Below are 12,724 nucleotides of genomic sequence, written 5' to 3' on the forward strand. Positions count from 1 at the left end.
CAATGTATTCTTAGAATTTATGGTAGCACAGGGACTTAAAATATCAGCAAATTTGGTAGTACAGATGTTCTATTAATTATAAAACAACACGGATTAGAGAAATGCTTCTACGAAAGCAGGGTTTTCTCAGTTATCTGCACATTTATATTTTAGTGCGAGGGCAATTTTAATGCCATGATTATATAGTTCCACTGAATACTGAAAATATTTCAGAAGTACTTCATCAGTTCACTGGAATATATTTAAGGAATATAAACACATTCATCTAAAACATTAATTGTTGAAACCTATTTAAAAATCAAACGTGGACAATTTTCTCATTACTTTTATTTAAATCTGCTGACTTTACATTCATTAGTGTGAATAACTGAGGATTAACTGTTCACGCAGATTATTTTACTTACTCTGACCTTCAGTATGTTCTCCATTAGGATTAATCCAAGAAATTTTCCATCTATGTGACCTCTATGTTTTCTTCAGATGTTTCAATCCAAGATCAGTGTAAACAACATGACTGATTTTATCTGGTTGGGAAAATGGTTGCTGGGTAGCTTATTTTTAAGTCCCCTGAGTAATTTCTCAGGCTTCAGCTAACTTCCCACATCCATTTTACCTTTCTTCTTTTACTAAATGGTGAGGCCTCTTTATTCTTCCTTTCCTCCCAACTCTGCTACCACTCAATCTACCTCAGTATTCCACTCAAAACTACTGGTGAAATGAAACAGGTTTTACTGTGTTCTCCTAAGTACCATGTTCCTGTCAACAATGAACCACATATGTGATGGTGGTCCTATGAAATTATGATGGAGCCAAAATATTTCTGTGGCCCACTGATGTCTTAGTTGTAATGTCACAGTGCTGGCATTACTCATGTGTTAGTAGTGATGCTAGTGTAAACAAATCTGCTCTGCCAGTCAGAAAAGTACAGCATATAGTCTTATGTACAGTACATAATACTTGATAGCAAATGGTCATGTTACTGGATTATGTGTTTACCATACTATTGTTTGGAGTATATTTCTACTTAAAAAAAAGTTTAAATAGTATGCCAGGTTGCATTTGGCAACAACCTCAGACATCTTGTGTTTACCCAGTCTTTTGATTACATCAAGAGGTCACATCCAATGATTGACCTATAACATCTAGGTTTGTGTAGGGGCACTCTTTGTTTGCACAGTGAGGAAATCGCCTAAGGATGCACTTCTCAGAATGTAGCCCCACCGCGCACATGCACGAATGAATGCCTTACTATATCTCCTAGCTCAGATCTCTTAAAAGTGACAGGATAAAGCACTGGCCTACAGCGCTGGCATCCCATATGGGCACTGGTTCATGTCCTGGCTATTCCACTTCTGATCCAGTTCTCTGCTATGGCCTGGAAAAGCAGCAGAATATGGCCCAAGTCCTTGGGCCCTGCACCCACATGGGAGACCCTGAGGAAACTCCTAACTCCTGGCTTCAGATGGACCCAGGTCTGGCTGTTGTGGTCATTTGGGGAGTGAACCAGCAGATCAAAGACCTCTCTGCCTCTACTTCTCTCTGTAACATTTTCTTTCAAATAAATAAAATAAAGGAAGTTCAGGCCAATTGATTGGGTTGTATCACAGCAGTTTGGGAGTGAGGTAGGGTCCTTTAAAAGTGTTTTCTCTCAAGTAAATAATTTCTGACTAGACCCAATGCTTCCCAACCCATCTTATATCATGGTCACATATACACACATTTTTATGGCAAACATACAATCATAGAAAAGGGTGTAGTTTTTATGCATGGGGGATTTGGGCGCCTTTGCCCCTACCCTTCTACCTACCTCAGACACTCATAACTGATTCTCAGTACCCATTTACTATACTACCCTTTAAATTATTATAGTGTACTACTTTTGAGTTTTACTGTAAAAGAGTATGCTGGCATTGCCTTGTCTATAGCATCATTCAATCGTGTTTATCCAGTCTCTTGATTGCTTCAAAAGGCAAATGATTGATCTACACTGACCACTGTTAGAAATGTAATTTAAAAAAAGAAGATAACTATCTCTGGGTGCCTCCCTGGAACAGGAGTCTTTTTAAACTGAGATACAGAAATTCAGTTGTTCCTACTGGATGCTGTTTTATGAGATTTCAGTGCTATCTGTCAAGTGGACAGAACTGGAGCAGTAGGGCTATTTAAGAACTATTCATTTTTCCTACTGAATAGTTAACTACCAAGGTACTTTTATGTAAACATCAAGACATGACAATGCAATGCCAGGCGTTGTACAACCACTGTGGTAGAAAGATTTGAATTCTGCTCTGAATTCAAAACAAATTTCCCCAATTTGGTGTGATTACAGTTAAGTCCAAATAAAGCAGAGAGTTTTCTTCAAGGATTCGGACAGTGAAAGACAACGGTTAAATTCCTCCGAATAATTACTATTAGTAAGGGTATGAACTTTCTTCCCTTCATTCTTAAGTTAGCTTGAGTTTTCATGTTTTAGGTCTTTTTAAAGCACAATCCAGACTTCCCGTTCTACCTTGAGTGCACTGTCATTCTCAGTCTCTTGTTTGCTAGTTTTTCTTAGGGCAAATATTGCTTTTTGAGCTTTATTCATGTTGGGTAACATTTTATATAAACTTTCCCTGTGTGTTAATGTAGGAGTATATATTCCCAGGTTAAGTATTCACAGCAATACATTATGCACATTTGCCCTTGTTCTTTACGTAATTTGAAAACTTTTTTCCCCCCTCACGCTGACCTGAAGCCTGACAGCCTGGTCTTTATTTACTAGTCACTAAGTGTGTAACTAGAAACATGAGGAGGGACCTATTTCAAAGATTAATTCTGAAGACCCAAGTCGAACGAAATCGACCCACATTTCTACCAAAGGGTTGGCCCAGAGAAGCGAGTTCTTCTGCGGTCGTCCAGTCTCGTTGGCCGACTGTCCCTGAGTGCTGAACACCGCCCTGGTGTCCCGATTTGGGGTCAGGGTGACTTTCCAATTGTTAGGCACGACTGGGAGTACGAAGCGAGACCGTGGACGGTGAGGTGCGCGTTGGGGCGTAGCCGGGCCGTTTAAACCAGCGAATCCGCGTTCACCTCGCCTTCCACCTCTGCCTTATCTCCGCAGATGCTCCACGGGTTTGCACGGACTCCCGAGTCCGCTGACCGTCCTCCTCCTGTCTCCGGGCTCTGCGGACAACTTGCGGCGGCCGCTTGCTCCCAGGAGGGGGTAAGGATGAAGTTGGAAAAACTAAACTTGTTCTAAAGCTCAGCGCCGAAACGCAGCTCGCGGGAGGCTTCCGAGTGTCGGAGAGGGAGGCAAGTTGCACCCGCGCGAAAGGGGCGGGCCGGCTCGGGCCGCTCGCATTTCCTGTGACAGGGGTGGCCCCAGCCTCTCCCTCTCCCGCGGCGGCGGGACCATTTCCTGAATCGCTGAAGCGGAGGGAGGACTGGGGCGCGGCCCTACCATTAGCGCAGAGGAACGGGGGTGTGCTGAGAGGGAAAGGTTAATGGACTGCGGATGGTTAGGGACGGAGAAGTTCTGTTGGTCTCCATTTCTTCAGACACACGCAGACACACGACGTGCATGAAGCGGGAGTCGCCCTTGTCTGCCGGGACGGCCGGCTGTTTGCCTGGCACCGGAGCATCCCCCCTCTCCGCATTCCCGAGGTGGTTCAGCCCGAGAGGCCGGCGTCTTTCCCCCAGTTTGCCGTTCACCCTGAGCGCTCGGGACTTGCCGATAGTGGTGACGGCGGCAACATGTCTGTGGCGTTCGCAGCCCCGAGGCAGCGAGGCAAGGGGGAGATCACTCCCGCTGCAATCCAGAAGGTGAAACCTCGCGGGTCGGGGATGCCAGGCCCACCCCGCCTCTGGGAGAGACACCGGGGGCAGGGCCGGGCCGGGAGTCGGCCGGGCCGGGGGCGGAGGCGGAGGCGGGCCTGCTGGGAAGCAGCCGTGTGTGGGAACCCGAGCCGCGGGCTCTGCCTGAGTGGGTGGCGGAAGAGGGCGAACCGGTTTTTTCACCGAGTTCTTCGCGCTTTTAAGCTAGCTCTTGCAGGCACAAAAGCCCGAGCAACCGCCGCCCGATTTCTCTGGGGATGGGGCGGGCGGCGTTTGGGCGGCGGGGCGCGTGCGCCCGGTGGCGGCGGCTGCGGCCGCGCGGGGAAGGGCGGCCGCGGAGCCTCCCGCGGCCCCGCGCGGCTCCGGAGTTACTTTGGCGTCGCCCCGCCCCGCGCGCCGCGGCGGCTCGGTGCAGACCCGACCTCGGGTCCCGCGGCAGGCCAGGGGAAGTCTGAGTGCGGGTCGCCGCCCTGTGAACTCCGGCCGAGTTGCGGAGCTCTCTGGAGAACTTGGCGGACCCTGCAGGGAACCCTAGTAGAGCCTGACGGGGCGGCCGAGGAAGGACCTCATGGACTTTGGGGCTACACCCGGAACCCCGTTTTCCCTTCGGGATCACCCCTGGTTCTTTACGTGTCCTGCAAATATCTGTTAAGCGCTGTTGTAGGCGCTGAGGCTGTGTGTTGAGCCATGGTCCCTTGCCTTGCTGGGGCTTACAGTGGCGGAGACAGTTGCGACCAATTATTGAAGTCGTGGTAAATGCACAGGAGCCGCGTCCTTTTTAGAGGATAAGTGCTACCGCCGCCGCTGCCGTGCTGCTCCAATTGGGGACACAAAGGTTCTTTATGGTCCTCTACCTTGGTTGCCTAGGAGCGAGGCTGCATTCTGAATTTTCGGGAGCTAGACTTTCAGAAGTTAACTCGCTGAATTTAGCAGTTTAAATCTGTTTGTTTAATGCACTAGAACAACGATGAAAACAGAGGAAACGTCAGCTTTTAGTATTGTGCTCCTATAGATTATGTTAATCGGTTTCTGTTTACTGTCAGCTTCTTTGTAGTGTGGCATTTGACATTTGCCCAACTGTTGCTTTATTTTTTGAACCAACCGGCTTGGCAGTAACTGGAAATGCATTGCTTTCCTATAGTGCACTGGGCTGAGCCTGCAGCCTGGGGAACAGCTCCATGTACACATTTGTAAAGCATGTTCTGGAGGGGTTCACGCTTTTTATGTTTGCCTTAGGAAGGTCCTTAGCTTTTATTTTTATTAAAAATTTTTTGTAAATCTTAACGATACTCATCAGGAGTGATTAATTCCGGTGTGATGCTGATCAGTTATTTTTCATCATCAGATAAGAGAAAAATGAATTCCAAACTAACTGCCTTATTCTATAGTGTGAGAGAGTGTGGAGAAATGAGAGATCCTCTAATGTTGATGTTTGTTAGGTTTAGGAATGGTTCGAGATTGAATTACTGCATTTTTAAGGATTTTTTTTTTTTTTTGCACATCCAGTGATTCTGTTAAAGGCAGAGTTGGATTTATCAGAAGGGCATGTTGGTATTTTTTCCCTTGCAGTTGAAGATTATGATTCATGCTCAGAAAAATCAAAGTGTTAAATAGATCTTTGCTTTTAATTTAAGAAGTTAAATTAACTAAATTGAGAGTGATTTATGGTATTGTGCCTCATTTCTTTCATTGAATCCTAGAAGGGTTGATTGTGTTCCAAAGGAACATGTCCTGTTCCTTGATATTCAGGGCCCCTGAAAATTTAGGAGTTTTCGTTGAATATTTTTGGAATAACAAAGTTGGCACTAAAACTAACGGGGCTTTTAATTGCTCTGTTTCCTCAGTGCCACTTTGCTTAGATAAATTATTTACCTCTTGAAGGCAAGATTGATTTAGATTGTTAGGATAGATTTATAAACCAATTTTTTGTTTATAAACGTTTAAGAAAATTGAAGTATAAGGCAAATTCAGTCTAATAATAAGTATTTTATACATGCATTGATTTTATTGTATTTGATTATTCTGATTTGGAGAATCACAAAACTATACTTTTACAAAACTTGAACACTAGCTAGCTGTCTCCTAGGCTGCAGTTTCATATATTTACTTCATTCTGGATAAGGATAGGCTTTTTCTTTACTGTTACAAAGAATTAGAATGATAGGAAGACAACTTGAACTCATAATTTTTAGTCCTAACTGCTAAAGTTATTACAGGTAACAGGTAATTAAATGTTCAAATATAAAACAAATTCACATTCTTCTTCTAGCCTTCAGTTAATTCAGAAGGAGAAAAATTGGAACAGAAATATTAAAACATTGTTGATTAAACATAATACCACTCCAAAGATGTGAAGTAAGATTTTCCTTTTTTTTTTTGAGATTTTATTTATTTCTACTTATTTGAGAGGTAGAATTACAGACAAACAGAGACAAAGAGAAAGATCTTCATCTGGTGGTTCACTCCCCAAGTGGCTGCGATAGCTGGAGCTGGGCCAATCTGAAACCAGGAGCCAGGAACTTCTTCCAGGTCTCCCGTGCAGGGGCAGGGGCCCAAGCACTTGAGCCATCCTTTACTGCTTCCCCAGGCCGTAAGCAGAGATGCTGGACCGGAAGAGTAGCAGCCAGGACTTGAGCCAGTGCTCTCATGGGATGCGGACACCACAGGCTAAGGCTCAGCCAATTATGCCTCAGTGCCGGCCCCAAAATAAGATTTTCTGTGGTGAGCTATAGTTGTATAAAAACATCCTGTATGTTTTCTGATAAAACATTTTTTACAAATCTGAAGAAAAAATCAGTAAAGGACTTACCCATATGAACTGCATGTTGTAAATTTTTACAAAATTACGATGAAATTTTAAGTGAGAAAGACCTGTAGAATTCTATTTGTTATTAAAATTAATTGGAATTTTTTTTTATAGTAGCATGTAGCAGCATTAACAAAAAATAGTTTTAAGGGATTTTTCTTTAAAATTTCCGTTTCCTTAAGTGTTTTTATATAACACACGGCAAATGTTTTTGGGATAAAAGTATTTTGGTAGGAGATCTACTTTAGAGTTCTTCAAGCAGTATGTATTGATGCCTTTTCTGAATTTTATGGCTTGTTTTTGTCTGATGCACTAGATTTATGATAAACTCTCTAATTTTGTTTCAGATGTTGGACGAAAATAACCATCTTATTCAGTGTATAATGGACTATCAGAATAAAGGAAAGACCTCAGAGTGCTCTCAGTAAGATTGAAATGAAACTTTTGTGATACGTTTTTGTTAATTTTTTACTTTTCTTTTTAATTACAACTTTGAGACATAATTCACATACATTTAACCTCTTGTAAAATGTACAATTCAGTGTTTTTAGGTTCATTGATAAAGTTGTGCTGCTATCACCTCAGTCAATTTGAGAACATTTTCTTCATCCCCAGAAGAATCTCATGCCCATTAGTGGCCATTTCCCATTCCACCTAATCTTTCACTCCCTGACAATCACTAATCTACTTTTTGTATAGATTTGTCAACTGTGACATTGCATATAAATGGATTCATACAGTATGAGGGGACTTCAAGAAGTTTGTGGTGGGGACAGTGTTGTGGCTTAGCAGGTTAAGCTGCCGCCTATGGTGAATCTAACATGAGCTCCCCACTGGTCTGCTTTCCATCAAGCTCTCTGCTAATGCACCTGGGAAAGCAACAGCAGATTACTCACGTGCTTGGGCCCTCACACCCATGTGGGAGACCCAAATGGAGTTCCTGGCTCTTGGCTTTAACCTGGCTCAGTCTTGGCTGTTGTAGCCGTTTGGGGAGTGAACTAGCAGATGAAGGATCTCTCTTACTTTGTCTCTCTCTCTTTCTGTTGCTGTCAAATAAAAAAAGTTTATGGGAAATGGAATTTAAAAATAAGTTCATTTAGGTGCAAAAACATTTTGAAATCCATGCAATTTTTCTTTTTCTTTCTTTCTTTCTTTCTTTCTTTTTTTTTTTTTTTTTTTTTTTTGACAGGCAGAGTTAGACAGTGAGAGAGACAGAGAGAAAGGTCTTCCTTTGCCGTTGGTTCACCCTCCAATGGCCACCACAGCTGGCGCGCTGCGGCTGGCGCATGCGCTGATCCGAAGGCAGGAGCCAGGTACTTATCCTGGTCTCCCATCGGGTGCAGGGCCCAAGTACTCGGGCCATCCTCCACTGCACTCCCTGGCCACAGCAGAGAGCTGGCCTGGAAGAGGGGCAACCAGGACAGAATCCGGCGCCCTGACTGGGACTAGAACCCGGTGTGCTGGTGCCGCTAGGTGGAGGATTAGCCTAGTGAGCCGCGGCACCGGCCTGCAATTTTTCTTAATAGGCATTTTTCTTGAACCTTTTGAATGCCCCTTGTAGATTATCTTTTTTTTTTTTTTTTTTTTTTTAATTTGAAAGACACAGAAAGAAGAAGAGTGTGTGCTAGAGCAAGCTCCTATGGACTGGTTCACTCCCCAGATGCCTGCAGCCATCAGTAGCCAGAAACTGAATCCAGGTCTCCCATGTGGGTGGCAGGAACCTAACTACTGGAGCCATCATTGCTGCCTTCTGTGGTCCACGTTAGTGAACTGGAATCTGGAGCTGGAGGCAGTAATCAAACCCAGGCACTTACATGTAGGGTGTGAGTGGCTTATTAGGCCACATGTGTACCCTGTATGTGTTGTGTTTTGATTGACATTTGTCACTTACTTTTTGAAGTAGTTTATTTCTTTTTTTATTGCCAGGTTATCTTCCAATGTGCAGGTTTCTCAACATTTTATTTATTTGTTAATGGTGACATTTGTTTTTTTTTCCCTTCTTGGTTCAAAATACTATGGTGAACATTTGTGTATAAGTTTTTGTGAACATTTGTGAATGAGTTTTTGTGTGGCTTTTCTTGAGTTTTTGCAAAAGAAAAATTTCTTTGTCAGGGGAGTGGGTATCAGTTTTTTCTTATATTCCTTACTCTACATCATAAAAACGTGATTTCAGTTTTGTCTATAATTTGGTTTGTAGAAGAGTTTGATATTCAGATTTGTAAGATGTATGTTTGTATCTGTATATACTGATGAGAGAGCTTTTATTTAATAAAAGAACTGTTTATCATTCCTAAGAACCATACTTTCTTATTTTGAAGTGGTAATGTCTGGAGAAAATGGCATACTTTAGTAGACTCTGGCGTGGTAGAATAAATTGAATATTTTATCAGACATCTCTAGAACTACAATGTCCAGTAGAAAATAAATGTGAGCAATAGATGCCATTTAAAGTTTCTGTACAATTAGAAAGAAATAAGTGCATTTAATATTAATAACATTTTGTTTAACACATAATTTTCAAGACACTATCATTTCAGTGTATAGCCAGTATAAAAATTAATAAGATTTTATATTCCTTTTCTCCTAAGCCATTGTGTATGTTACTCTAAATGCATCTCATTTTGAATTAGCCACATTTCATTGTACCCTCTGGCTGTTGTATTAGACAATGCAGCTTTAGAGTATTTTATTCTCGCCATTGTTTTGGGACACATCTCTCTTTCTCAGAGATCTCATTGTTCTATTCTAAAGCAGATAATCCCAGCAACCCTGGTTTTTGTGCTATACTCCTTTCTTATAATTTGTTTCACTTTTTATCTAATTCCCAGAGTCCATTCCTTTTTATTGTTTCCTTTTGTTTTAAAGTTATTTGTAAGTTTAAAAAGTCATGTGTGTATGTATAAAGTTGGTGGAGGGCCGGTGCCGCGGCTCAATAGGCTAATCCTCCACCTGCGGCGCCGGTACACCGGGTTCTAGTCCCAGTTGGGTTGCTGGATTCTGTCCCGGTCGCTCCTCTTCCTGTTCAGCTCTCTGCTGTGGCCCAGAAGGCAGTGGAGGATGGCCCAAGTGCTTGGGCCCTGCGCCCGGATGGGAGACCAGGAGAAGCACCTGGCTCCTGGTTTCGGATCAGTGCGATGCCGGGGCAGCAGCGCGCCTGCCGCGACGGCCATTGCAGGGTGAACCAACGGCAAAGGAAGACCTTTCTCTCTGTCTCTCACTCTCTCACTGTCCACTCTGCCTGTCCAAAAATAAAAAAATAAAAAATAAAAAATAAAGAAAAAAATAGTTTACGAGAGCAATATATATGTTGTAGAAACTTAGAAAATATGAATATGTAGTAATAAGATAATGAGCACAATATTCCTACCAACCACTGATTTTTCTTGGTAATATCTTTGAATGTATGGCTTTATCTAATAATATCAGTGAACACAAGAACACAACTCAGTCAATTGCACTCTTGTAAGTGAGGTCTGAATCACTTGTGGAGATGATATGTCCACATTCTTTCTGTTTAAATTCTGGTATGTACATTAACGTATAGTGTTTTAAAAATATGTTAAGAAAGTAAGTTGTTTCAGTGACATGTAACAGTATAGAATAAAAAGTTTATGAGACAATATATAATATAATTTTTAGTGTTTTAGTTGTCACAGCTGAATCCAGATTCTTCTAGAAGATTTGCTGATTGCTTTTTAGGTGACCTATACACAAACCCTTTAAAGTATATTAATATTTATTACTTTTTCATTCATGTAAAATTTTGAGCCTTGAGTTCACTGAATAAGCTTGTTTGTTGAATGCTGTAAGGTGTAATACCTATTGAAGTTAGAAATATCAAACTAAAAATTTTTTTTAACCTTATATCTCTATATTAGAGAAAATCATTTATGGGTATTACTACAATTGGAGAAATTCGAATGGGTTTTATGGATTAGGTGATAATATTGTGTCTCAAGAATAATTTTCTTATGATGATTACACTGTTACTGTAGTAGGGGTGGGGAAAGCTGGGCATACTGGCCTTATTAGGGCCTGTGAAATCATTTGGTCTGGCCTTGCCAAAACAACCACAGGTAGAACTTGAAATTCAGTAAAATGTGGCCAGTGCTGTGGCATAGTGGATAAAGCAGCTGCCTGCCTTGCCAGCATCCCATGTGGACACCAGTTAATGTCCCAGCTGCTGTGCTTCCGATCCAGCCCCCTGTAATGGCCTGAGGAAGACAGTAGAGGATGGCCCAAGTGCTTGGGCTCCTGTTCTTACATGGGAGACCCAGATGAATTTCCTGGTCCTGGCCTATCTCTGGCCGTTGCAGCCATCTGGGGAGTGAATCAGTGGATGGAAGACCTCTCTCCCTCTCTTTCTAACTCTTTGAAAATAAATAAATCTTTAAAAAAATTTCAGAAAATCTATAGTAGGCTAACTTAAAAAATAAGATTTTTTTACTTTTTTGACTTACATGGTGGAATGGAGAAAGAGAGAGAGGAAAAGAGGTCTCTGCTGGTTCACTCCCCAAAAGGCTGCAGTGGCCAGGACTGAGCCAGGCCAAAGCCATGAGTTCCATCCAGGTCTCTCATGTAGCTACTAGGGTCCAGGTACTTGAGCAGTCTTTCACTGCTTTCCCAGGTGATATTAACAGGGAGGTGGATCTGAAGCAGAGCATCCTGGACTCAAACCGGTATCCATAAGGGATTACAGTATTGCAGGTGGAGGCTTAATCTGCTGTGTCACAACACTGGCTCCTGCCAGGGTTTTAGAGATCTACTTTAACTCTGCTTCTAGACAAATGAGATGTTGAGTATGGTCGAAAAGATTTAATAATATTTTATCATTAACTTAATAAGTACTAATCAGTATAATACTAAATCTTTTTTTTTTTTTTTTTTTAAGATTTATTTATTTATTTGAAAGGCAGAGTTAGAGAGGCAGAGGCAGAGGGAAAGAGGTCTTCCATCTATTGGTTCATTCTCCAGGTAGCCACAGTGGCCAGAGCTGTGCTGATCAGAAGCCAGGAGCCAGGAGTTTCTTCCAGGTCTCCCACAAGTGTGCAGGGACTCAAGAACTTGGGCCATCTTCCACTGCTTTCCTAGGCCATGGCAGAGAGCTGGAATGGAAGTGGAGCAGCTGGGATTTGAACTGGGGCCCATATGGGATGCTGGCACTGCAGGTGCTGTGTTTACCTGCTACGCCACAGCACTGGACCTATCTTTTTTTCTTAGAGTCATGAGTAAACCATGTCTCTTCTTAAGGTTTGGTAGTTTTGCTTTTGATGGGGTTATCAGTGGGCTTCAGTAGATCTGATATCTGCAAATAATGCAGTCATTCTAATACTCAGAGAAGCAAAAGATAGCCCCAAGGATCTTGAAATGAGTAATGTGTTCTCATTAAAATAGGCTAATTGATATTTTAGAAATGGTAAGAGATGGAACCCCATATATCAGTTTCCACTCAGCCTTTTTTTTTCTTTTTTTAATTTTTATTTAATAAATTTCCTAAGTACAGCTTTTGGATTACCATGCCCCCCCCCCCCCATAACCTCCCTCCCACCCACAACCATCCCATCTCCCACTCCCATTCCATTCACATCAAGATTCATTTTCAATTATCTTTATATACAGAAGATCAATTTAATATATACTAAGTAAAGATTTCAACAGTTTGCACCCACACAGAAACACAAAGTGTAAAGTACTGTTTGAGTACTAGTTATGTCGTTAATTCACATAGTACAACACATTATGGACAGAGATCCTACATGGGGAGTAAGTGCACAATGACTCCTGGTGTTGATTTAACGATTGACACTCATTTATGGCGTCAGTAATCACCCGAGGCTCTTGTCATGAGTTGCCAAGGCTATGGAGGCCTTTTGTCCACTCAATATTTCTACAAAATAGTGAAATAATTCTAGCTAGTGGTTGCTGTTAGTACCGTTTGAAGACTTTCTATAACATAATCAACCCTTATAAATAGTCCAATATACATATAATAGTTATTTCTTGGTCCTGGTTTATATAAGAATCATTGTCAAAAAATGTGTGTAGGGGGCCGGTGCCATGGTGTAGTAGGTTAATACTCTGCCTGCAGCACTGACATCCCAT

General features: G+C 42.1%; 2 protein-coding genes across 12 annotated transcripts in view; both read left to right on the plus strand.

The window, feature by feature from the left end:
• The first annotated feature begins 2,959 nt into the window (after window positions 1-2,959).
• Window positions 2,960-12,724, plus strand: part of SS18 (SS18 subunit of BAF chromatin remodeling complex) — a 92,290-nt gene continuing 82,525 nt past the window's right edge. For 2 of the 11 annotated variants that reach the window (XM_051852048.2, XM_070050364.1), the window contains exon 1: window positions 3,482-3,804. In XM_051852048.2, coding sequence (XP_051708008.1) covers window positions 3,497-3,804 — 308 coding nt within the window. In that variant the 5' untranslated portion in view covers window positions 3,482-3,496. Of the gene's footprint in view, window positions 3,022-3,080; window positions 3,295-3,394; window positions 3,805-6,969; window positions 7,047-12,724 lie in introns of those variants that run through there. The other 9 variants (XM_070050361.1, XM_070050365.1, XM_070050368.1 and 6 more) reach the window with 9 other exon arrangements.
• Window positions 3,811-6,171, plus strand: LOC127492392 (uncharacterized). Its single transcript, XM_051852058.2, has 2 exons — window positions 3,811-4,651; window positions 6,086-6,171. The coding sequence occupies exon 1, from the start codon at window positions 3,826-3,828 to the stop codon at window positions 4,498-4,500; it is 675 nt and encodes a 224-aa protein (XP_051708018.2). The 5' UTR covers window positions 3,811-3,825; the 3' UTR covers window positions 4,501-4,651; window positions 6,086-6,171.

This window comes from Oryctolagus cuniculus, chromosome 10, assembly GCF_964237555.1.
Source record: "Oryctolagus cuniculus chromosome 10, mOryCun1.1, whole genome shotgun sequence".
NCBI classification, from domain to species: domain Eukaryota; kingdom Metazoa; phylum Chordata; class Mammalia; order Lagomorpha; family Leporidae; genus Oryctolagus; species Oryctolagus cuniculus.